At 40.3% G+C, this 24,676-nt stretch overlaps 1 protein-coding gene across 1 annotated transcript in view; it reads left to right on the top strand.

Moving 5' to 3' along the window:
* Window positions 1-24,676, top strand: part of trpm2 (transient receptor potential cation channel, subfamily M, member 2) — a 66,690-nt gene that overhangs the window by 12,950 nt on the left and 29,064 nt on the right. The window contains exons 7-18 of the mRNA XM_055150761.1: window positions 481-681; window positions 2,228-2,330; window positions 4,015-4,136; window positions 6,777-7,090; window positions 8,696-8,819; window positions 8,895-9,024; window positions 11,178-11,323; window positions 16,040-16,152; window positions 17,734-17,743; window positions 19,488-19,691; window positions 21,174-21,292; window positions 21,382-21,514. Of these exons, the coding sequence (XP_055006736.1) occupies window positions 481-681; window positions 2,228-2,330; window positions 4,015-4,136; window positions 6,777-7,090; window positions 8,696-8,819; window positions 8,895-9,024; window positions 11,178-11,323; window positions 16,040-16,152; window positions 17,734-17,743; window positions 19,488-19,691; window positions 21,174-21,292; window positions 21,382-21,514 (1,719 nt within the window). The remainder of the gene's footprint in view (window positions 1-480; window positions 682-2,227; window positions 2,331-4,014; window positions 4,137-6,776; window positions 7,091-8,695; window positions 8,820-8,894; window positions 9,025-11,177; window positions 11,324-16,039; window positions 16,153-17,733; window positions 17,744-19,487; window positions 19,692-21,173; window positions 21,293-21,381; window positions 21,515-24,676) is intronic.

Raw genomic sequence — 24,676 nt, forward strand, 5'->3', positions numbered from 1 at the left:
GTCGGAGACGTGTGGAGACACTTTTAAAAATATTCTATCCAGTCCTTGTATTTGCAGAGGTCACTGGTTCAATGGTCATAGTTTATCCTGCCACTAAAAACTGTCCTACCCACTCCACAAAACACCCGAAACAAATCTATTATTACACCAGACGAATGTGAGTGTCTGTGTTGATAGAATAATGTTAGAAGTAAAACCAACCTTGTATTTGAAGGATTTATGTCTGAGCAACAGTGAGTTGTTCTTCCTGACAGAAAGCTCAGCAGCGGCGGACTGATATATGAGAAAATAGTCCCTCAACATGCGACGATTCATGCGATGCGAGGTTAGTTTTATTTCAAACATTATTCTATCAACACAAACATTCACACGGACAGTCTGGAGTAATAATAGATTTTCTTCGGGTGTTTTGTGGAGTGGGTAAGACTGTTTTTAGTGCCAGAATAACTAATTTAAAAAGTCTTCTGTATCTCCTGTCAGACCATGTACAATGCCATGCTGAACGGGACTCCGTGTGTGGTGCTGGAGGGCTCGGGCAGGATGGCGGATGTGGTGGCACACGTGGCAGAGCTGCACGTGAGCAAGGTCACCATCGTCCTCATCCAGCAGCTCATGAAGAGGTTCTTTGGGCAGGAGTACGAGTGTTTCTCCGACGCCAAGATCATCGAGTGGACCAAGAAGGTACAACGGCATGAGTTTATTTTTATGTCTGGGTGTAGTTTGTCCACATTTACCTGTTAAACCTCTTGAATTAAAAGGAATAAGTGAGTGAAATTATTTTGTCCTTGTTCAGTTTTGTACTAGTTTATTCAAAGTTATTATGTAAGGGTTCATTTTTGGAGACCCGCTCCCGCAGGACCACCTCCGCCCTTTAACTCGTGATTGCATCAAAGTTACCGGACCCATGAACATTCCAAATCACACGCAAATTAAAATCATTCTAACTGAAGTATCCACCGAAATACAAACTGAAAAGATGCGACTTCAAGAATTACAATCACGGAATGAAATAAAACGGTTTCACTTTCTTCAGTACGAACACGAATTCACAGACACGATTTGACTGTCAGAACTTCACAGGGATTATTTACTGAGCAGAAGAAATGGTGATCGCGATGCTGGATTTACCACAGACTGAACCAGAACTAAACCAGGACTAACCCAGGACTAACCCAGGACTAAACCAGCACAAACCCATGACTAACGTAGGACTGATTCCAGGACTGAACCAGGAGGACTAAACCAGGACTACACCAGGACTAAACCAAGACTAAACCAGTGTCAGGACGGGCTCGGAGATGTGCCCATGTAGACCGTCGGGTGACCGCAGGCAGGGGTAACCGCAGCCGTACCCCAGTCGCGCTTTTCGGACACCCTGCTCTCCGGGCTCGGTGTTTTCTCTCTCTCTCAAGTCCAAGATTAGCCCTGGTGTAGTCCTGGTTTAGTTCTGGTTCAGTCTGTGGTAAATCCAGCATCGCGATCACCATTTCTTCTGCTCAGTAAATAATCCCTGTGAAGTTCTGACAGTCAAATCGTGTCTGTGAATTCGTGTTCGTACTGAAGAAAGTGAAACCGTTTTATTTCATTCCGTGATTGTAATTCTTGAAGTCGCATCTTTTCAGTTTGTATTTCGGTGGATACTTCAGTTAGAATGATTTTAATTTGCGTGTGATTTGGAATGTTCATGGGTCGGTAACTTTGATGCAATCACGAGTTAAAGGGCGGGGGTGGTCCTGCGGGAGCGGGTCTCCAAAAATGAACCCGTGCAGGACTCTGCCTTGTGCAAGACACTTCACCCACTTCAGTACATTTTTAAGTAGATACTTCATACTTTGACGTCACTACATTTGAGAGCAAGTATCTGTACTTTCTACTCCAGTGAAAAGTAAAAGTCTTTTTATTTATAGTTTGAGAGCTGCTGAAAAAGTTGAGGGTTTATTTATTTTAGTTTTCAGAGTTTGAGCAAAAAAAAAAAAAACAAATAAAAAGAGCTAGGAAAAACTATTGATTTAATAGTTTTTATTGAACAAATTCAGCACAAATCTGCATCAAAATCACAACATTTGAAGCTTTATTAGACGTCAAAATCCCTGTAAAATACTTTCACTTTTTACTCTTAAACAAGTACATTCATATTTTACTTACATTGATTTTTTAATATGATACTTTTACTTTTATGTGAATATTTTTTGCTCCTGTATCTGCACTTTTTGCCGTGTGTGTTCAGATCCAGGACATCATCAGGACGCCTCATCTCCTGACGGTTTTCAGGGCGACCGCAGACGGCGACGGAGACGTAGACGTGGCCATTCTGCGAGCTCTTCTCAAAGGTCAGACGAGCTTTCTGTGCTAATGGATCTGGAGGTATCGCGGTGATTACAGGAAATGGACAGAGCTGAGAGAGGCACTTGTGGGTCTTTAAACCGCGGCGAGTACGATGCTGACGGTGAAGAATGAAGAATAATGATGATGTGTTTTAAGGAGGTTGGAAAGGTAAAGTAGATCAGGAGCTCAAAATGTTCGTGCCAGATAACGTCTAAAATCAATTTGGCTTTCTGAGCATCACTAGACGGAAACTGGGATTATATCAGAGTTGGGATTATATTAGATAGATTAAATACAAATAAGGACAAAAAATAAGCTTGAGAAACACTATTTGCTAGGGATGTAACAGTACAAAAATCAACTGTACAAAAATTTGGTTCAGTCTGGAAACAAAATGCAAAACCATTTGTGTTTTTATTAAACCAACAATTTGTTTTAACATTATAAAAACGGAAAAATAAAATAAATGCAAAGTGCTGCTTGGCAATACTTATAAGTTAAAGAAAATATTCTCAAATAAGCAACAAATGTATGAAATATTATAAAAAAAATCAATTCCTTGTAAACAGTAAGCAAAACTTTTCAAAAAATGCGCACGCGGGGCACTTTTGGAGTGTTTAAAGTTCACACTAGAGCAGAGTCCTGCACCGGGTTGAGTACGCGGGGGTACGAGTACGGGTACGGGCAGGTTTTAACGTTCTGGGTCTAACCTTCCTTGCAGTACGGTCTACACAGAGATGCACCTTCGAGCTCGTCCCAACAGTGAGTCCTGGTTCAGTTCTGGTTCAGTTCTGGTTCAGTCCTGGTTTAGTCCTGGTTTAATTCTGGAATTAGTCTTAGATTAGACCTGGTTTATTCCTGGTTTACTCCTGGTTCAGTCTGTGGCATGTGCGGCGCAAAACTCAAGCATTTCGATCAAAATTTCTTCTGCTCAGTAAATAAACCCCGTGAAGTGATGACGTATTTTTGACAGTCGAATCGCGTCTGTGAGTTCATGTTGGTACTGAAGAAAGTGTAACCGTTTCATTTCATTTCGTGATTGTAATTCTTGAAATGGTAACTTTTCAATTCATATTCTGACGGCTGCTTCCGTCAGAATGTTTTTAATTTGTGTGTGGTTTATCTCGGGCACGGGCGGGTAACGGGTGAAATGTTAACGGGTCCGGGGGCTGCGGGTTTAACTTTGATATAATCACGGGTTAACGAGCGTGTGCAGTGCTGAACTGCGCGGGTGCGGGCGGGTGCGGGTCTCCAAAAATGAACCCGTGCAGGACTCTGCCTTGTGCAAGTCACTTCACCCACTGCAGTACATTTTTCAGTAGATACTTTTTACTTTGACGTCACTACATTTGAGAGCAGGTGTCTGACCCGAGCAGGACTCTGCACTGGAGATCACACACAAGTCACATTTAATTGGAAATATGAACGACCTTGCAAAAAAATCGGATTTCACAATAAAATTTGATTTGAGCATTAAGCCCTGCAGTCGGAACGTAGCCTAAGTTACATGCAAACTACAAAAGGTAAAAGCAGAAATGTTGAACCTGAACATTTCTATTAGTGACTAAAGCCATGAACTCACTGTATTACAACACAAACCTGCATTTTAACAATATTCACCCCATCTGTATGAAGTATTATTGTCCTATAGAATCCTGACGTGACTTTTGACCTGACCTGTGCCCTCAGCGTCCAGGAGTGGAGAGGGGGCCGTGAGCGAGGACTCTCAGAGGCAGCTGGAGCTCGCCGTGGCCTGGAACAGAGCGGACATCGCCGACACAGAGATCTTCACCGACGAGAGCCAGTGGGAGGTCAGCTGCGGTTTATCGACGACACGACACGGGATAAGTAGAGCTGCACTGACGAGGTTTCAGGATGATTTTTTTGGTTTACTCTTCATCGTAGGTTTGATTTAACAAGGACCAAATACAGAAACAAAAAAGCTTTTAATGGTTTTATAATGATGTTTCAGAGGGTTAAATAAAAGCTGGGACCACAGATTGTATAAAGAAGTGTATAAATCCTTCAGCTCCAGTCAAATGAAGCTCATGAGGGCGGCAGTTATAGGAGCGAATTTAGAGTTCCATATTAGGAAGAGGAATTTATTTACGGACAAAAAAGCGAAATAAAAACACCAGGATCACGTAGAGTGGGTTAATACGAACACTGTTAATGACGAGGCTCATCAGCAGCAGTTACAGAGCGAGTGGGGACAATTTTTCAGTGTAAAGTGAATTGTCACCGGAGTTGATGGAGCCGAATCGCCCTCGTGCTCACTTCCTGTTTGGAACGCGGTGGCTAGCGGGGTTAACTTTAATACTGTGATTTTATTTATGGTTTACACACGACCAGAGACCTGTGAACTGAACGCCCTTTGACCACGATTACAGTGTCTTTATAATACGAGAACAGGAAATATTCCAAAGCCCCACATAAGCAAGTTTCCTTTATTCTAATAGGTTACAATAAACTGTAAAACTTGTGTTTCTGAAAGACTTTACTGTCAAAATGGCTTCAGTTTAGATAGCTGCAGCGATAGTGTTTACATGCGCTCGAGTCTCCCAGTTCTGATCGGGTTTTTTGAGTCTCCCGGTTTTGTGAGAGTCCATGTAAACACAGTATCCTGACTTCAGTCTCCTGGATCTGCCAGTATCCCGGTGATGAGAAACCAGGAAACTCTCATTGTTTTTTTCTGAGAGTATTCAGGACACTATGGTCTGTTGTTACGGCCCCAGGCCTTAGTTGTAATATTTCTGCAGAGTTCTCTTGATTCCTGCTGCAGGAGTCCTGGTCTGTGATTGGTGGAGCAAGTCGACGCCCACCTCACCTGCAGCCACCTCCCCCTATTTAAGGAGATTGCCAGCACCTGTTCGGGGCTGCTGGCCTTGGTGGCCAGTCTGCCATTTTGGTTTTGTGTTTGTGTGTTAGTCTAGTTCTGTTTTGTGCCTTTTTTGATTTGGTCACTCGATTCTGTTTGTGGGTTTATGTGGTTTAATTTGGGGAACTTGTGTTTAGTTTAGTGTGTGTCCCTAAGTTTTACCACTCGTTTTTGTGTAAGTCTGCGTGACCCCTTTTCTGGCACAAAACTCTGTTTATTCTGTTGTTCTGTTTCTTAGTTTAGGTTGTTTTCTGTATATTTTTAGTGTTTTGTTAATTTACCTTTACATTCCTGTTAATTAAACATTACTTAATTTATTCCATTTTACATCTTGGTTTTATTTTTGTTACTTCCCTCACCCCAAACGAGCTGGGTCGTAACATCTGTAGACACAGTATCCTGATTTCTCAAAACTGGAGCTGTACTGAGCAGTTACTTTCCCAAAACGACTCAAACTCCTCCCAGGACTTTGTAAGTAATAATATTCTACACTGCATATGTGTTTACAGCACATCAGTGTCCCGAGGATGATCAGGTTTTTTCAGTGTCCCGGTTTCTTCATGGTGCATGTATACGCAGTACCCCGGTTTCAGTATCCCGGTTATGGCAGTATACCAGTTATGAGAAACCGGGACACTGTAGCTGGTTTATTCCGATAGTAACCGGGATACTGTGGCATGAATTTGCAGTATCCCAAATACTGCAATGTGACTGCACATGTGTCCAAAAGACAAACACTTTTCAGTCTTTTCACCACAACAGTAGTGACATAAATAAAGTGACCAACATAAATAAAGTGATTGTACATGAGTGAAATGACTGTAAGTTAAACATGAACCATCTCCTATACAACACACAGAACAGACTCACCATCAGCAGCACATCCTGTCACAGAAAGAACACTCATATTCCACTGAGTCGTGTCCTTTAGTCCGACAGAAGCTGAACCACATCAGCGACACAAGGAAAGAACTGTTTTTATCACCGCTCACAGTTTATGCAATTTAGTCATGCAGTTTTAAGTTTCTTTTCTGTAAAACATAAACAAATTTGCGCAAAGCTGAATTATATTATCAAACGAGCTGATGTGGTTCTATAGTGGTTATGGTTTATTTGTTGTAAAGTTGAGTTTATTTATGCAGAAGATTTTAATTAAGAATCTGCTGCAGTGTAGAACTTGTTTGGAAACGTTCGGTTTCATCTGCAGTGGATCATAGCTCTTTACCGCTGGTTAGGAACGTCCCAAGTTTCCTCTGCTAAAGGAACTCGTGGTTGTTAAGTTAAGTTAATTTTTGTGCTTGTGCATTCGTAAGAAAATGTCAAGAAACTGGGATACTCCATTTGATCATGTACACAGGGATATGAGTGTCCCGGTTTCTCTCAGTATCCCGAATACTGACATAACTGGGGTACGACTAATAACCGAGATACTGATGTGCATGTCAACACACGCAATAATTAGTTTAATCAGATTTCATTTCTATGTGGGGCTCTTTGGAAAATAACTTATAAACTCTATACAAATGTGACTTTCATTCTTTCACTTTTATTACCGTCTGTTGTCGTTGTGCAGTCGGAGCAGCTCCACAGCGCCATGTTCTCGGCTCTGGTCGGAAACAAGCCCGAGTTCGTGAGTCTTCTGCTGGAGAACGGGGTGAGTCTGAGGGATTTCCTTCAGGAGGAGACTCTGTGTAAACTCTACAGACAGCTGCCCAACTGTCAGTTTGTGAGGAGGTTGGACAAACTCCTCAAAAAACACTCTGCGGTCAACTCCATCCAGAACCAGGACATCTCTCTGACCCACGTGTCCGAGGAAGTGCGCCGCCTGCTGGGGAGTTTCACCCAACACATGTACTCGCCCTCCCACGCAGACTTCCACCTGGACCTGTCCACGGCCTCGGATTCAGTAAGACTCATTTATATTCACAAAAATCTGCTGACCCGACCTGACCAGTCCTGCTCTGGAAAACACTTGGGCTATAGAGTGTTTGATTACCTCCGCCAAGGAGGTTATGTTTTTGCCGGCGTTTGTCTGTTTGTCTGTTTGTCTGTTTGTTTGTCTGTTTGTCTGTTTTGTTTGTTTGTTTGTTTGTTTGTCTGTTAGCAACATAACTCAAAAAGTTATGGACCGATTTTGATGAAATTTTCAGGATTTGTTGGAAATGTGAAAAGGAAGAACTGATTTCATTTTGGGGCTGATCCGGAAGAAATCCTGGATTCTGGATCACTTTGAAATTTTAGTTAACATTGTGGTAAATGGGGCCAAAATTTTGTTTCTCAATATCTGGGTTAATTATTGACCAAAACCCCATGAAATTTGACTCAGGGATGGACAATGGGATCCTCTTTCATATTCCAAAGGCTGATCCGGATCTGATCCAGAAGACTGATTTTATCACAATTTATATAAAAAATGGGGGTAGTCCTTGGTGGAGGTCTGCGCTCTCTGACTGCTTTTCTAGTTTTAGATATTTTTTTTCCCCTTGGCCACATCAACAGTAAAAAATATAAAATAAATATTATATATATATATAATATATATAATATAAAAAATATATATATATATATATATATATATATATATATATATATATATATATATATATAAAAAAAAAAGAACCAGAAACATTTTTTTTTTGGTTTATGCAAAAAAATAAATGCAAGATTTTTTTTTCTTTGGCTACATAACAGTAAAAAGTATAAAATAAATAATGACTTTTTTTTAGCTCTTTGTGCAAAAAAAAAAAAAAAAAAGTTTTTTGCTGTTGTTGGTGGTGCAATAAAAAAAAAAGCTAGATTGTTTTCCCTCTGCCACTTCAACAGCAAACAAAATATAAAATAAATAATATTTTTTTATCTGTTAGTGCAAAAAAAAAAAAAAAAAAAAAAAACTGTTGAGAATTTTTTTTTGTTGTTGTTGTTGTGCAAAAAAAAAGTCATAATAAATGCAAGATTTGTTTTTTCCTCGGCTACATCAACAGTAAAAAAATATAAAATAAATAATTACATTTATTAGCTGTTTGTGCAAAAAAAAAAAAAAAAGAGACAAAAACTTTTTTTTTTTTTTTTTTTTTTTTGTTATTGGTGCAAAAAAAAAAAAAAAAAAAAAAAACTTGAGCCCAAATGGTGTCCCTCTTTTTTTTTTTTTTTTTTTTTTTTTTTTTGCTTGCCGCTCAGGGCTTCTGTAGGTTTGGTCTCCATGACGATAGAAAGGTTTAATATCATACTGTGAAAAAGCAATAACATCTCCACGGAGAAAAGCGTTTGATGGTCGCTCCACCAGAAAAGTTACACAATACACCTTTAAACAAGTCTCACCTTTTTGCTGAAAATCAAACAACTAAACAGGACCATGAGCGCATTGTTTGGAAATGTAGACAGACTAATAATAAAGAGTTTCTCGAACATGTGAATGAAACAAAACACAAGTCCAGGTCTGTTTTGGAGGAGGTAACAACATTCTGACTCTTTGTCTCACCTGCAGGTCTCCAGAACTCTGGAATCTCAGAGCACCTTCAGAGAGGAACCAGAGAAGAACCCACACTCAGAGAGAGACCTGTTCCTCTGGGCCATTCTCCACAGCAACAAAGCTCTGGCCGAAATCGCCTGGGAGGAGGTGATCACGACTCTGAGAGGGTTTTATGAATGAACTTCAACAACAAGCACAGTCTGAGTGTTTTCTCCATCCCAGTGTCAGGACTGCATGGCTGCTGCGCTGGCCGCCAGTAAGATCCTGAAGAAACTGTCAAAGGAGGACAACGACGCAGATGAAGCAGAGAAAATGAAAGAGCTCGCCAATCTGTACGAGAAACGTGCCATGGGTAAGAACCACCACACATGTGCATTTAAAGCTCCTGTTTTACATGAAACTGACTCTGGTGAGCTTTAAATTACCGTAAGTTTTGGACTATAAAGCGCACTTAAAATCCTTTAATTTTCTCAAAAATCGACAGTGCGCCTTATGTATTTATTACCTGGTCCCTGAAGGGTTGACCAGGTTTTGTATTCACCCTGTGTATCTGTGTGTGTCCACCTGCAATAATTCCGCCATTTATGGACCGATTGTCACCAGATTTGGTACGTGGGTCAAGCCCCCGTGCTCGACGCCGCAAAAAAAAGTTTGGTGAGGATCCAAGGTCAATTGAAAGGTCATGCCATTATAAAGGATCGTCAATTTCGCCAAATTCTGAACCATCTGCGGCCTAAAATATTCACCCAATCGTCACACACGTTGGCGCACACATGACCGGGGCACACTGGATGTTACAGGTTGAAACTGGTCAAGGTCACTTGAAGGTCAAAGTAACCAAGGTCAAATATGTGTTTTTGGTCATAACTCCGCGAAGGATGGAGCTCGAGCGACGGGAGTGTCTCAAAATCTCAGAAAAATTATGATCTATTTATAATTCTATGCATTTGTATCGTCAAATATGAATAGTTTTTCCAGATAATCACTAATTATAACAGTTCCTTTCTCTTTCAGTGTAGCCGTTAAAATTCTAATTGGAACAAAAATAATTTCCATTTCTTGTTTTTCTGGTGATACACGACACACTGATCTACAGTCACACAACGAACACACACACACATGAACAATGACATGTTGGTTCCACACGAGTAAACACAGACGTTCTCATGTGTGACCAACATCACACTAATGTTCTGACCCACCGACGCCTCAGGACCAGTGTCAGGAGTAACAGATTACATGTACCAGAGTAATCAGAGTACAAATTATGAGTAACTGTATTCAGTTACAGTTACTGTTTCAGTGAGTGGTAATTGGATTACAGTTACTTTGTTGAAATAAATGGATTACACAGAGGGATTTTACTGTTTTCACATTTTGGACTATATCCCTTTTTTAAATGTTTTTATTTTTTAATTTTTTTTGGTAATTCCACTCATTGCCGGACACTAAACCAGGTCTAAAACCCGATCTAAACTAGGTTTAAACTAGGCCTAAACCAGGACTAAACCAGGTCCAAACCAGGTCCAAACCAGGACTAAAACCAAGACTAAACCAGATCTAAACCAGGATTAAACCAGGTCTAAACCAGGTCTAAACCAGGTCTAAAACCAAGACTAAACCAGGACTAAACCAGGATTAAACCAGGTCTAAAACCAAGACTAAACCAGATCTAAACCAGGATTAAACCAGGTCTAAACCAGGTCTAAAACCAAGACTAAACCAGATCTAAACCAGGATTAAACCAGGTCCAAACCAGGTCTAAACCAGGTCTAAAACCAAGACTAAACCAGGACTAAACCAGGATTAAACCAGGTCTAAACCAGGTCTAAAACCAAGACTAAACCAGATCTAAACCAGGATTAAACCAGGTCTAAAACCAAGACTAAACCAGGACTAAACCAGGATTAAACCAGGTCTAAACCAGGTCTAAAACCAAGACTAAACCAGATCTAAACCAGGATTAAACCAGGTCTAAACCAGGTCTAAAACCAAGACTAAACCAGATCTAAACCAGGATTAAACCAGGTCTAAACCAGGTCTAAAACCAAGACTAAACCAGATCTAAACCAGGATTAAACCAGGTCTAAACCAGGTCTAAACCAGGTCTAAACCAGGACTAAACCAATCTAAACCAGGTCTAAACTATGTCTCAAACAGGATTTAACAGGACTAAATCATGTCTCCTCGTCTTCTGTCAATAATATTTTTAATTTGGTTCCGTAAAATCTGGGTTTTTTATTTTCTTTTATCAGACAAAACTTCTCATGTGAAGATTTCCTCGTCTTTGCTTCTCTACAGCAAATCAAGTAATCCAAAGTACTCAGATTACATGACTCACTTTAAGTAATTTAATGGATTACGTTACAAACTACATCTTGGTGTGTGTAATCTGTAATCTGTAGGGGATTACATTTTAAAAGTAAACTTCCCAGCACTGTTCATGGGGACCAGGTTGATTTCTCTGATTGTTCTTGTTTGTTTTGATGTTCCTCTGACCCGCAGACGTCTTCAGCGAGTGTTACCGCGGTGACGAGGCGCGAGCTCAGAAGCTGCTGGTGCGAGTGTCGCCGCTGTGGGGCCGGACCACGTGTCTGAGGGTCGCGCTCGAGGCCGACGACCAGAACTTTGTGGCTCAGTCCGGCGTTCAGGTATTTATGGACGACGTGATAATACTCCCTACAACTGTACAACAACTCACCTTATGTAACATAATACTCCCTACAACTGTACATAATACTCCTACAACTGTACAACAACTCACCTTATGTAACAGATAATACTCCCTACAACTGTACAAACACTCAGATAATACTCCTACAACTGTACAATCACCTTATGTAACAGATAATACTCCCTACAACTGTACAACAACTCACCTTATGTAACAGATAATACTCCCTACAACTGTACAACAACTCACCCTTATGTAACAGATAATACTCCTACAACTGTACAACAACTCACAACTGTACAACTCACCTTATGTAACAGATAATACTCCCTACAACTGTACAACACTCATGTAACAGATAATACTCCCTACAACTGTACAACAACTCACCCTGATGTAACAGATAATACTCCCTACAACTGTACAACAACTCACCCTTATGTAACAGATAATACTCCCTACAACTGTACAACAACTAATGTACTACTCCCTACAACTGTACAACAACTCACCCTTATGTAACAGATAATACTCCCTACAACTGTACAACAACTCACCCTTATGTAACAGATAATACTCCCTACAACTGTACAACAACTCACCCTTATGTAACAGATAATACTCCCTACAACTGTACAACAACTCACCTTATGTAACAGATAATACTCCCTACAACTGTACAACAACTCACCCTTATGTAACAGATAATACTCCCTACAACTGTACAACAACTCACCTTATGTAACAGATAATACTCCCTACAACTGTACAACAACTCACCCTTATGTAACAGATAATACTCCCTACAACTCACCTTATGTAACAGATAATACTCCCTACAACTGTACAACAACTCACCCTTATGTAACAGATAATACTCCCTACAACTGTACAACAATAATACTCCCTACAACTGTACAACTCACCCTTATGTAACAGATAATACTCCCTACAACTGTACAAACAACTCACCTTCAGATAATACTCCCTACAACTGTACAACAACTCACCTTATGTAAACAGATAATACTCCCTACAACTGTACAACAACTCACCCTTATGTAACAGATAATACTCCCTACAACTGTACAACAACTCACCTTATGTAACAGATAATACTCCCTACAACTGTACAACAACTCACCCTTATGTAACAGATAATACTCCTACAACTGTACAACAACTCACCTTATGTAACGGATAATACTCCCTACAACTGTACAACAACTCACCCTTATGTAACAGATAATACTCCCTACAACTGTACAACAACTCACCCTTATGTAACAGATAATACTCCCTACAACTGTACAACAACTCACCCTTATGTAACAGATAATACTCCCTACAACTGTACAACAACTCACCCTTATGTAACAGATAATACTCCCTACAACTGTACAACAACTCAGATTAATACTCCCTACAACTGTACAACACTGTAGATAATACTCCCTACAACTGTACAACAACTGTAGATAATACTCCCTACAACTGTACAACAACTCACTTATGTAACAGATAATACTCCTACAACTGTACAACAACTCACCCTTATGTAACAGATAATACTCCCTACAACTGTACAACTCCTACAACTGTACAACAACTCACCCTTATGTAAACAGATAATACTCCCTACAACTGTACAACAACTATAATACTCCCTACAACTGTACAACAAACTCACCCTTATGTAAACAGATAATACTCCCTACAACTGTACAACAACTCACCCTTATGTAACAGATAATACTCCCTACAACTGTACAACAACTCACCCTTATGTAACAGATAATACTCCCTACAAACTGTACAACAACTCACCTTATGTAACAGATAATACTCCCTACAACTGTACAACAACTCACCCTTATGTAACAGATAATACTCCCTACAACTGTACAACAACTCACCCTTATGTAACAGATAATACTCCCTACAACTGTACAACAACTCACCCTTATGTAACAGATAATACTCCCTACAACTGTACAACAACTCACCCTTATGTAACAGATAATACTCCCTACAACTGTACAACAACTCACCTTATGTAACAGATAATACTCCCTACAACTGTACAACAACTCACCCTTATGTAACAGATAATACTCCCTACAACTGTACAACAACTCCCTACAACTGTACAACAACTCAATGTAACAGATAATACTCCCTACAACTGTACAACAACTCACCCTTATGTAACAGATAATACTCCCTACAACTGTACAACAACTCACTCCCTACAACTGTACACAGATAATACTCCCTACAACTGTACAACAACTCACCCTTATGTAACAGATAATACTCCCTACAACTGTACAACAACTCACCCTTATGTAACAGATAATACTCCCTACAACTGTACAACAACTCAGATAATACTCCCTACAACTGTACAACAACTCACCCTTATGTAACAGATAATACTCCCTACAACTGTACAACAACTCACCCTTATGTAACAGATAATACTCCCTACAACTGTACAACAACTCAGATAATACTCCCTACAACTGTACAACAACTCAGATAATACTCCCTACAACTGTACAACAACTCACCCTTATGTAACAGATAATACTCCCTACAACTGTACAACAACTCACCCTTATGTAACAGATAATACTCCCTACAACTGTACAACAACTCACCCTTATGTAACAGATAATACTCCCTACAACTGTACAACAAGATAATACTCCCTACAACTGTACAACTGAGATAATACTCCCTACAACTGTACAACACCCTATGTAACAGATAATACTCCTACAACTGTACATACTCCCTACAACTGTACAACAACTCAGATAATACTCCCTACAACTGTACACAATAATACTCCTACAACTGTACAACAGATAATACTCCCTACAACTGTACAACAACTCACCCTTATGTAACAGATAATACTCCCTACAACTGTACAACAACTCAGATAATACTCCCTACAACTGTACAACAACTCACCCTTATGTAACAGATAATACTCCCTACAACTGTACAACAACTGAGATAATACTCCCTACAACTGTACAACAACTCACCCTTATGTAACAGATAATACTCCCTACAACTGTACAACAACTCAGATAATACTCCCTACAACTGTACAACAACTCACCCTTATGTAACAGATAATACTCCCTACAACTGTACAACAACTCAGATAATACTCCCTACAACTGTACAACAACTCACCCTTATGTAACAGATAATACTCCCTACAACTGTACAACAACTCAGATAATACTCCCTACAACTGTACAACAACTCACCTTATGTAAGATAATACTCCCTACAACTGTACAACTGAGATAATACTCCCTACAACTGTACAACAACTCACCCTGATGTAACAGATAATACTCCCTACAACTGTACAACAACTCACCCTTATGTAACAGATAATACTCCCTACAACTGTACAACAACTCAGATAATACTCCCTACAACTGTACAACAACTGAGATAATACTCCCTACAACTGTACAACAACTCAGATAATACTCCCTACAACTGTACAACAACTCAGATAATACTCCCTACAACTGTAAAACAACTCACCCTGATGTAACAGATAATACTCCCTACAACTGTAAAACACTCAGATAATACTCCCTACAACTGTACAACAACTCAGATAATACTCCCTACAACTGTACAACAACTCAGATAATACTCCCTACAACTGTACAACAACTCACACTTATGTAACCTATAATACTCCCTACAACTGTAAAACCACTCAGATAATACTCCCTACAACTGTAAACAACTCAATAATACTCCCTACAACTGTACAACAACTCACCCTTATGTAACAGATAATACTCCCTACAACTGTAAAACAACTCAGATAATACTCCCTACAACTGTACAACAACTCAGATAATACTCCCTACAACTGTACAACAACTCACCCTTATGTAACAGATAATACTCCCTACAACTGTACAACAACTCACACTTATGTAACATAATACTCCCTACAACTGTACAACAACTCAGATAATACTCCCTACAACTGTACAACAACTCAGATAATACTCCCTACAACTGTACAACAACTCAGATAATACTCCCTACAACTGTACAACAACTCAGATAATACTCCCTACAACTGTAAAACAACTCAACCTTATGTAACAGATAATACTCCCTACAACTGTACAACAACTCACACTTATGTAACCTATAATACTCCCTACAACTGTAAAACCACTCAGATAATACTCCCTACAACTGTAAAACAACTCAGATAATACTCCCTACAACTGTGCAACAACTCACCCTTATGTAAGAAGTAATTTTTGCGACTTATTTAAAACGTATTATTACATTTCCCCCCTTTGTTATAATATACTGTGATGTGTGACGGTTCGTTCAGACTGTGGCATCAAAAAATGTCCTGGTCGCCGCAATTTGGACGCCTTTGCCTTTAAGTTAAACTTCTGACGATGACGACACCTGAAGGCTCAAGACCTGCCACGTCTACGCTGGATTCGTGCCGCTGACGCCCCGAGATGCGCCACAAAAACGCCGGACGCTCAAGACTCGCTTCCACATAGACTCTGCTTTAAAGTGGACACCTCGACGTCGTGGTCTGAACAGGCCTTGAGCTTTACCCAAACGTGTCAGGTTTGTTTTGACTTTCCTTTTCCGTCTTGTCTGTGTCCAGGCTCTTCTGACTCAGATCTGGTGTGGGACGCTGTCAGTGGAAAACCCGTTGTGGAGAGTCCTGCTGTGCACTCTGTTCTTCCCTCTCATCTACCTGCACTTCCTCGACTTTAGGTACGTTTGGATGAAACTAGAACATCTAAGTCCAGTGGCAGAAAGAAGAAAATTAAAGGATTTTGAGTGCACCTTATAATCTGAAAAATATGTTAATTATTTCATAACAACACATCATAATTAATAATCGATGAGGAATTGGCCTTGTAGACAATTCATTAAAGGTTGTATAGAGGACTTTTTAAGGGAAGTGAAATACAGCGACAGTCCTTTTTCAAATGTTGCGCATGCGTGAAACCACCTTCCCTCAGTAGAAACACCTCCTCCCGCCTCTTTACTCTAGAAATCACGCTTGTTTACATCCAGTGCGTGTTCAGAATTACCGTTGAAGTGACCTGTCTAGAAATAATTTAGCGACCGACGCGTCTTTAGTTTTTAGACTCTTCGTCTGCTTCATTCGCGCCATCGCTGGAAGGAATCTCCAAGAATCACCTCAGTTTGTCTTCGCTCCTTTTCCCCTTCTCTTCTTCTTTCAGCGACCTCAAAAACGGACTTTCTTTGGCGGCGAACTGGTCGTGGATTCTCGTGCGACATCGCGACAAACTTTGTGCGATTTGTGAGGAAGCGACAGTTTGAAAAAGCCTCTAAGAACCGCTGCATAAACCACGTAATCCCCGCGCGAGTCAGTTACACTAGAAACGTAGGGAGTTTGATTGACGACCTAACAGCCAATAGATAAAGAGGCAGCCTCGTTTTCTATTGGCTGATGTTTATCTGGCCTCACTACATCCACAGTTGATAGATTTTCTTTTTTTTTGTTTTTTTCATCGTAATTACAAGGCTGCTGCGTCTCTCTAATGGTATTTTAAACTTTTGATGACAATTTGAAACAAAAAAAAATCCTCCATACAACCTTTAATGTTACCTATCCATCTCATACCACACAGACATACCGATGGAACATTAATGAATTATCTACAAGGCCAGTTCCTTATTGATTATTAATTATGATGTGTTGTTATGAAATAATTGTGTTTGCAGACTTCATAGTCTCTTGCCAACATAAGATCAAGTATAACAACACTGCCCTCTAGTGGACGCCTGTGTATGTGAATTGGCTGTTTGTGGATCCATCTGCATTTTCAAAAAGAATATCTCAAAAATACGTCAAAAAAGAAATCTGTGAATTTGTGTAATTGGTGATCCACAAATGCAAATCACATTTTATGAACTGAATTTTCAGTTTTACAAATATATATATACATTTTTAACAAATGAAAACAGATTTATTTACAAAAACACATCTATTTGTAAAGACCAAAACACAAGTTGCAGATATAAAATTTTCGTTTGTGGATCTCAAAATACATGTACAAACCAATGACTATTTGTAGATCCTCTGAGCTTTTATGAATATTAATGAGACAAAAATAGAATATAAGAAGGGAGGGTCAGGAGAATCTGTGTGAGGGCAGTTTGAGGATAACCAGGCTGGTGCCGCCTAGTGCCTCCGCTCAATTTCATTTCTCTCCAGTGACTAGATCAGGAATCAGAAAACACTAGACCAGGGGTGGGCAAAGTTTCTGGCTCACGGGCCACATAGGGTCCTAAAATTTGACTGAAGGGCCGGACAGAACACAGGACAAGACGTGTTAAAGGTTGTATGGAGGATTTTTTTTTTTGTTTCAAATTGTCAGTGAAAGTTTAAAATACCATTACAGAGATGCAGCAGCCTTGTAATTATGATCAAAAAAAAAAAAAAAAAGAATGAAAATCTATCAACTGTGGACGTAGTGAGGCCAGATAAACATCAGCCAATAGAAAACGAGGCTGCCTCATTTTCTATTGGCTGATAGGTTGTCAATCAAACTCCCTACGTTTCTACTGTAACTGATTTGCGGCGGGGATTACGTGGTTTATGCAGCGGTTCTTAGAGGCTTTTTCAAACTGTCGCTTCCTCACAAATCGCGCAAAGTTTGTCGCGATGTCGGACGAGAATCCACGACCAGTTGGCCCCAAATGAAAGTCCGTTTTTGAGGTCGCTGAAACAAGAAGAGAAGGAGAAAAGGAGCGAAGACAAACTGAGGTGATTCTTGGAGATTTCTTCCAGCGATGGCGCGACTGAAGCAGATTATCGCTAAATTATTTCTAGACAGGTCACTTCATCAGTAATTCTGAACGCGCACTGTCTGTAAATGAGTGTGATTTCTAGAATAAAGAGGCTGGAGGAGGTGTTTCTACTGAGGAGCTGTGGAGGAGGGAGGTGGTGTCACGCATGCGCAACATTTGAAAAAGGACTGTCGCTGTATTTCTCTTTCCTTAAAAAAATCCTCTATACAACCTTTAAGAGCTCGGCTGCATTGTATTTGTTTTTCCGCTTATGTAGGAAGCGCACTGCATACTACAACACTGCCACGAAAAATTCAGAACACATGAAAAGTTAACAGATCTGCTTCAGTGCATACCACAGGCGAAGGTGAATTGTGGGCGATCTGTTTATTTTGAGAAATAAAGCCCACGCCACAAAGTGATGCACATACACACCTATGCGTGCAACGGGACTCTCAAGATGTTCCATGTGTTAAAAATGATAACACAACATCTATGTAATCTTAGTCTTTGATTTTTACCAACTGAAAATGGAAGCAGTGCAGCCTTATATCTCGTAGTTTGCCCAACCCCGCACTAGACGGTTTGTAAAAACTCCTGAAGTGCGAGTTCGGGCACCAGCCAATCACCAAAGAGCCAGACATTCTGTGTTGGCAACGATTCCCGAGATCGAGGATTTAAAGCCGGAACAAAGAGAATGTTTGGTGAATTTTATCAAGGGGAAAGACGTTATTGTTCTTCTTGCTACAAGATTTGGGAAAAGCTTAATATACCAGTTATCCCCGTTAGTGGAGCATTACATACATCACGACCAAATAGCTGCGATTGTTTAAATGATAAAAAGTACCCGCCTTCCGTCAAGCGAATGAATTCTAAGGCTACGAGGACAGACGGTTTGTAGGAAGTGAAACGAAGGAAAACCGGCTGGTGAATCAGGATAGTTTGAGGAGAGGAAGAGCAAAATGTAGAGCTCAGGATGTGTTTATGACGCATCTGTTGCAACATTTCTGGACCGTCGTTGAGACATTTCTATGGAGTTCCATCAATACTGCTGTTCTTGTACTCCGCTGTTTTGATGTTTGGACTAGTAAAGGTTTCTCCTGTCTGGTTTCCACAGAAAAGATGAAGCTGAGAGGAAAGAGATGGAGAACTCGACCATAGCAAGTGTCACGCACATGAAGCCGAAAGGATTGTCCGTACCTTTTACACTTTCTCTTTTGACTGGTAACGATCCTCTACTGTGTTGTTAAATCGTTCCTTGTGTCCTCAGTGAGTCTTCTCAGGAGGTGCAGCCCCTGGACGCGTGGACTCGCCTGGTTTCTCTGTACTCCTCTCCTCAGGTCAAGTTCTTCATGAACATCGTGTCTTACTTTGCCTTCCTGGCCCTGTTTGCCGCGGTGCTGATGGTGGACTTCCATACCACGCCCTCAGGTCTGGAGATCCTGCTGTACGTCTGGCTCTTCTCGCTGGTCTGTGAAGAGATCCGACAGGTGAGACCACTTCGAGCAGGTTTGATCTTCCAAAGTCATTTATAACATACAAAGCTTTTATATTCATTCATATTAACTCCTTTATTTTTCACCATGCTTTTATGCGTAAGTTTGTTCTCAATCGGTGTCTGAACATCTGTCCAGTTTGGTTCAATACATGCATCACAAATTTCGGACTTCCGGTCATCGCGCAATGCCTACAGAGAAGGATTTTCTGAAAAAGTGAGCATCAAACCTCCATGTTTGTTTTCCCAGTGGGACGTGTCTATTGTCAAAGTCGATCTTTTCAAGTCTTTTGAACCATATCACTTTTGTTTCTGGTTCTGATATTGTCATGTTTTAGTTTTGGGATTCGGACATCGTTAATTGTGTGGTTGTTGGATCCTAACAGCGGGAATTAGACTTCGGAAGTTTGCGAACTCCATAAATGCAAAAGTGAATCAGATGTGTGTGACTCAAACCTCTGTTCAAACTGTTTCTCTTCCCAACGGAATTGAAAAATAGTGAAAGGTGAAGGTGATGGGCAGGATTGATCCACAGGAAGAACCAAAAAGAAAACATTTGTCTGCCTAAGAAATCATCCAGAGTTTGCAGAGAACATTTTGTATGTGGAGCGACAACAAAGCAAAATCCCGTTTGTTAATGGAGAGGAGCAGAAGACAAACAGACTGAGCTGTACTTTCTTGTTCTTGTGGTTTTACATCAACATCACATCTTGGTCTATTTGCAGTGGAAGGTGTTTCTTGGTGAACAGTTGGAGCCTTTCGCTTTGGCGTTGACTTTTTAAATTCATAACCGAGGTTGAGCGAGGGATCAGGATTTTGTTTTGTTGTCGCTCCACATACAAAATGTTCTCTGTAAACTCAGGATGATTTAGTCAGTCAAATGTTTCCTTTTTGGTTCTTCCTGTGGATCAATCCTGCCCATCACCTTCACCTTTCATTATTTTTCAATTCCGCTGGGAAGAGAAACAGTTTGAACGGAGGTTTGCAGTCACAGACATCTGATTCACTTTCGCAGTTATGGAGTTCGCAAACATTTACAATTACGATGTCCGAATCCCAAAACTAAAATATGACAATATCAGAACCAGAAACAAAAGTGATATGGTTCAAAAGACTTGAAAATAGCCGCATCCCACTGGGAAAACAAACAAGGAGGTTTGATGCTCACTTCTTCGGAGGATCCTTAACAGTATGAATTGTGCGATGACCGAAAGTCCAAAACTCGTGATGCATGTATTGTTTGATTGATGATGCCATGTCCACTTCCACACATCCAGCACCATCACAGTTAATCCAGTGTCCTTCAAGGATGTGTGCTGAGCCCCTTCCTGTTCATACTGTGTTTTTATTTTGCTTTTACTTACTCAAAAATCTCAAACTTTCCTCTCGTTGACTCTAATAATTTTCTCTGAAGTATGATTTATATTCATTTTCCCGTAGGTAATCAAACTCTGTTCCTCTTGTTTAATATTCCCAGCTGTTCGATGATCCTGACGGGTTTGGGTTTCGGAAAAAGTTCAAAATGTACATCAACGACTTGTGGAATATACTGGATGTTTTGTCCATCGTCATTTTCATCATTGGTCTGGTGTTCAGGTGGGTTTCACAGGGTTTTAATGAAGTATCAGGCACATTTGTTTGTATTTCCATGATTTTGATAACTGAAAATGCGTTTTTCCATTTAGGTTAACACAGGCTCTGTTTTATGCTGGAAAAATTCTTCTGTGTATCGACTTCATTGTGTTTTGTCTGCGTCTCATGGCCATCTTCACAATCAGCCGAACTCTGGGACCAAAGATCATTATTGTGAAAAGGATGGTGAGGAGAGACTCTGCTGTGTGATGCCTGGTTCAGACTGAATGTGGTTTGTGTCTGAGTCATGACTCCAGAATCTGAGAAGTGTCAGACAAACCACGAACACTGGAGCGAAGGTCCTAATAAGATTAATTTGGTCTTCCGATATTTTATGTTATTAGGTTACTTTTTACGGACCAAGAGTTTGTTTTCATACCCCCGCGTCCTGGTTTATAGTTCCGTGGACGAGGGGCTTTTTTACTCTCACATAACTGGGATACTGTCCTGAAGAAGTCGGACTACAGGACTGTGACTCTGAGGAAGAGCGCTAGTGAGCAGTCGAAACTGTCAGGTATGAAAACAAACTCTTGGTCCGTAAAAAGAACTGAATAACATACTGCAGTGAAGGTTTCAAATGTAGTAAACAACATGAACAAGAGCCATAAACCTCTCCTGGAAGAATGAACAATTACATTAAAGATGTGTGAAAAATCCTTCAGTCGTCCAGGTAGAATCCATGGCCAAGGAGAAATTCAATTTGTCGACTGGACAAAGTTTATTTGGTCGAATACGTTTTGTAGTTAATCTAAGCTGCTTCTTCAGTTCTGGGTCATATTAGCAGAAACATTCAGGGCCATAATGGAGCATTCACACTTCTGAACCTGACCTGGCTACCGCTATTGTTCTCGTCTTTGTTTTGATTTACCAACACAGACGAGAGAGCAACACAGGACCTCAGTCTGCTGTCCATCTCCACCTAAAAGCCTCGGGCCACTTCTTTGTGGACAGTGAGGAACAGATCTGAGCCAGAGAAAAGAATGGGTTGAAAGGCGATTTAAAGAAGCTATTTTTGTCAAGAAAGAGAATCCTTCTCTAAACAGAAATGGAGACTCAGACACCATCTGTCTCCTTTTTACAACTCCATCCTCAAACGTAAATCAAAACAAACAAGAGAACAAAAGCTGTAGCCAATATCAGAACCAGAAACAAAAGTGATATGGTTCAAAAGACTTGAAAAGATCGGGTTTGTCAATACCCACTGGGAAATCAAACATGGTGATTTGATGCTCACTTTTTCGGAGGATCCTTCCCAGTATGGATTGTTTGATGACCAGAACTTCGAAATTTGCAATGCATGTATTGAATTTCTCCTTTGCCAATTACGTTAAACTGTGAAATCCCATCCATGAGCTCCATCCGTCTATAAATAACTTCCTGAGGTCAGTTGATCTCTTTCTCCAGTCGTCCTTTCTGGTGTGGTGCCTCTGAAGCAAAGTATCATGTGGTGATTTTCATCTAAACCTCTTGATTTCCATAGTCCTCAGACAGATGACTTCGTTTTTGCCTTAAAAAGAGATGGACGAGTCTGACCTTTGTTTGTGGACAATGACCTGCATCACCTTTTATGCTCAGAAAATAGAACCACATTCAGCATGAACCAAGTGGAACCTTAAAATAATGTAAACATATCTGAATCATAGACTGTATATGTGAATGGACAGACACTACCGGTCAAAAGTTTTAGAACACCACACTTTTTCCCTTTTTTTACCGTTTACTGTCGACCAAAACATTTTCTAAACTTTTGATCGATGAAAGCGTCAACCTTTGTCAGACAGAACAGCTGAACACACTCGTGGCTCGTTCTTTTTACAACAGAAATCAAATATTTTTCAGAAAGTTCTTCCCAAATCTGTCGCAGAAGTTTCCATAAATGTGTGGCACTTGTAGGTTGCTTCACTCTTCAGTCTTCAGCTCGATGGGGTTTAAATCTGGACACTGTGCTGCTGGACACTCCAGGTTTTCAAGTTTTAGCATCTTGTTCTTTTTTCCTGAGGTCGTTTTGGCAGAACTTGGACTTTTTTGTCGTTTTGTATCTTTTATCTTTTTTTTTAAACCTCTGTTCAGTTTTTACCTTTGTACCATTTCGAGCTCTTCATTGGACTTCCACGACTTGAAGTGCAATAAATAACTGGAAAAATTAGGGTGCTCTAAAACTTTTGACCGGTAGGAATAGGAAGTGAACAAGGGAGCACTTCCGGCTCCTTCGATTCCAAATGATTTTACTTTGAAAAACGGTCGTCCCTCTCGCTGTACCTGCTGCTGTGAGCCTCGTCTTTTTGGTCTTAAATGAGTGTGTTTACATGCACATCAATAACCCGGGTTTTTTGAGTATCCCGGTTTCTTCATGGTGCATGTAAACGCAGTAACCCGGTTTCAGTAACCCGGTTATGGCAGTATCCCGGTTATTAGAAATCGAGTTACTGTAGCTGGGTTATTCCGATAATAACCGGGATACTGTGGCATGTAAACGCACCCCGGTTACTGCAACATAAAGTTGAGTGCGCATGCGTCCAAAAGACACTTTCCAGCCTCTCAACACAACAGTAGTCACATAAATAAATTGACCAACATAAATAAAGTGACCAAACGAGTGAAATTACTGTAAAATTAAGAGCTGCGCTAAACCTGCACTCGTACGACCTGCACTCGTGTGACGCTGAAAAGCTAAAACATGAACTATCTCCTATACTCTATACGCACAGAACACACTCACCATCATCAGCACCTCTTCTGTCACAGAAATAACACACATAATCCACAGAGTCGTGTCATTTAGTCCAAAAGAAACTGATCGCATCAGCGGCGCAAGGAGCGAGTTGTTTTTATCGCCGCTAACAGTTTATGCTAATTAGCCAAACGGTCTTAAGTTTCGTTTCTGTAAAACATAAACAAATGTGATCAGAGCTGAATGATCTGATCAAACGGGCTGATGTGTCTATAGTGTTTATGGTTTATATGTTGTAAAGTTGAGTTTATTTATGCAGAAGATTTGAATGAAGAATCTGCAAAGTGGATTGTGGGAGATCTCGTAGCTCCTTAGCTTCTTATGCTAAAGGAGCTCACGGTTTGTATTTTTCCTGGTTTATTTAAGTTCATTTTTGCGCCTGCGCATTTGTAAGATTATGTCAAGAAACCGGGACACTCCATTTGATCATGTACACGTGGATATGAGTGTCCCGGTTTCTCAGTGCTCATGTAAACACAGTAACACGAACACTGACAGAACCGGGACATGGATCATAACCGGGTTATTGATGTGCATGTGACACACTCAATGTCCGCATCAACCCGCTCTACGTGATCCTGGTGTTTTTATTTCACTCTTTGGTCCATACATTCCTT

The sequence above is a fragment of the Boleophthalmus pectinirostris genome, unplaced genomic scaffold, assembly GCF_026225935.1.
Source record: "Boleophthalmus pectinirostris isolate CB_2022bp ecotype Guang Dong unplaced genomic scaffold, ASM2622593v1 HiC_scaffold_1, whole genome shotgun sequence".
Taxonomy (NCBI): Eukaryota; Metazoa; Chordata; class Actinopteri; order Gobiiformes; family Gobiidae; genus Boleophthalmus; species Boleophthalmus pectinirostris.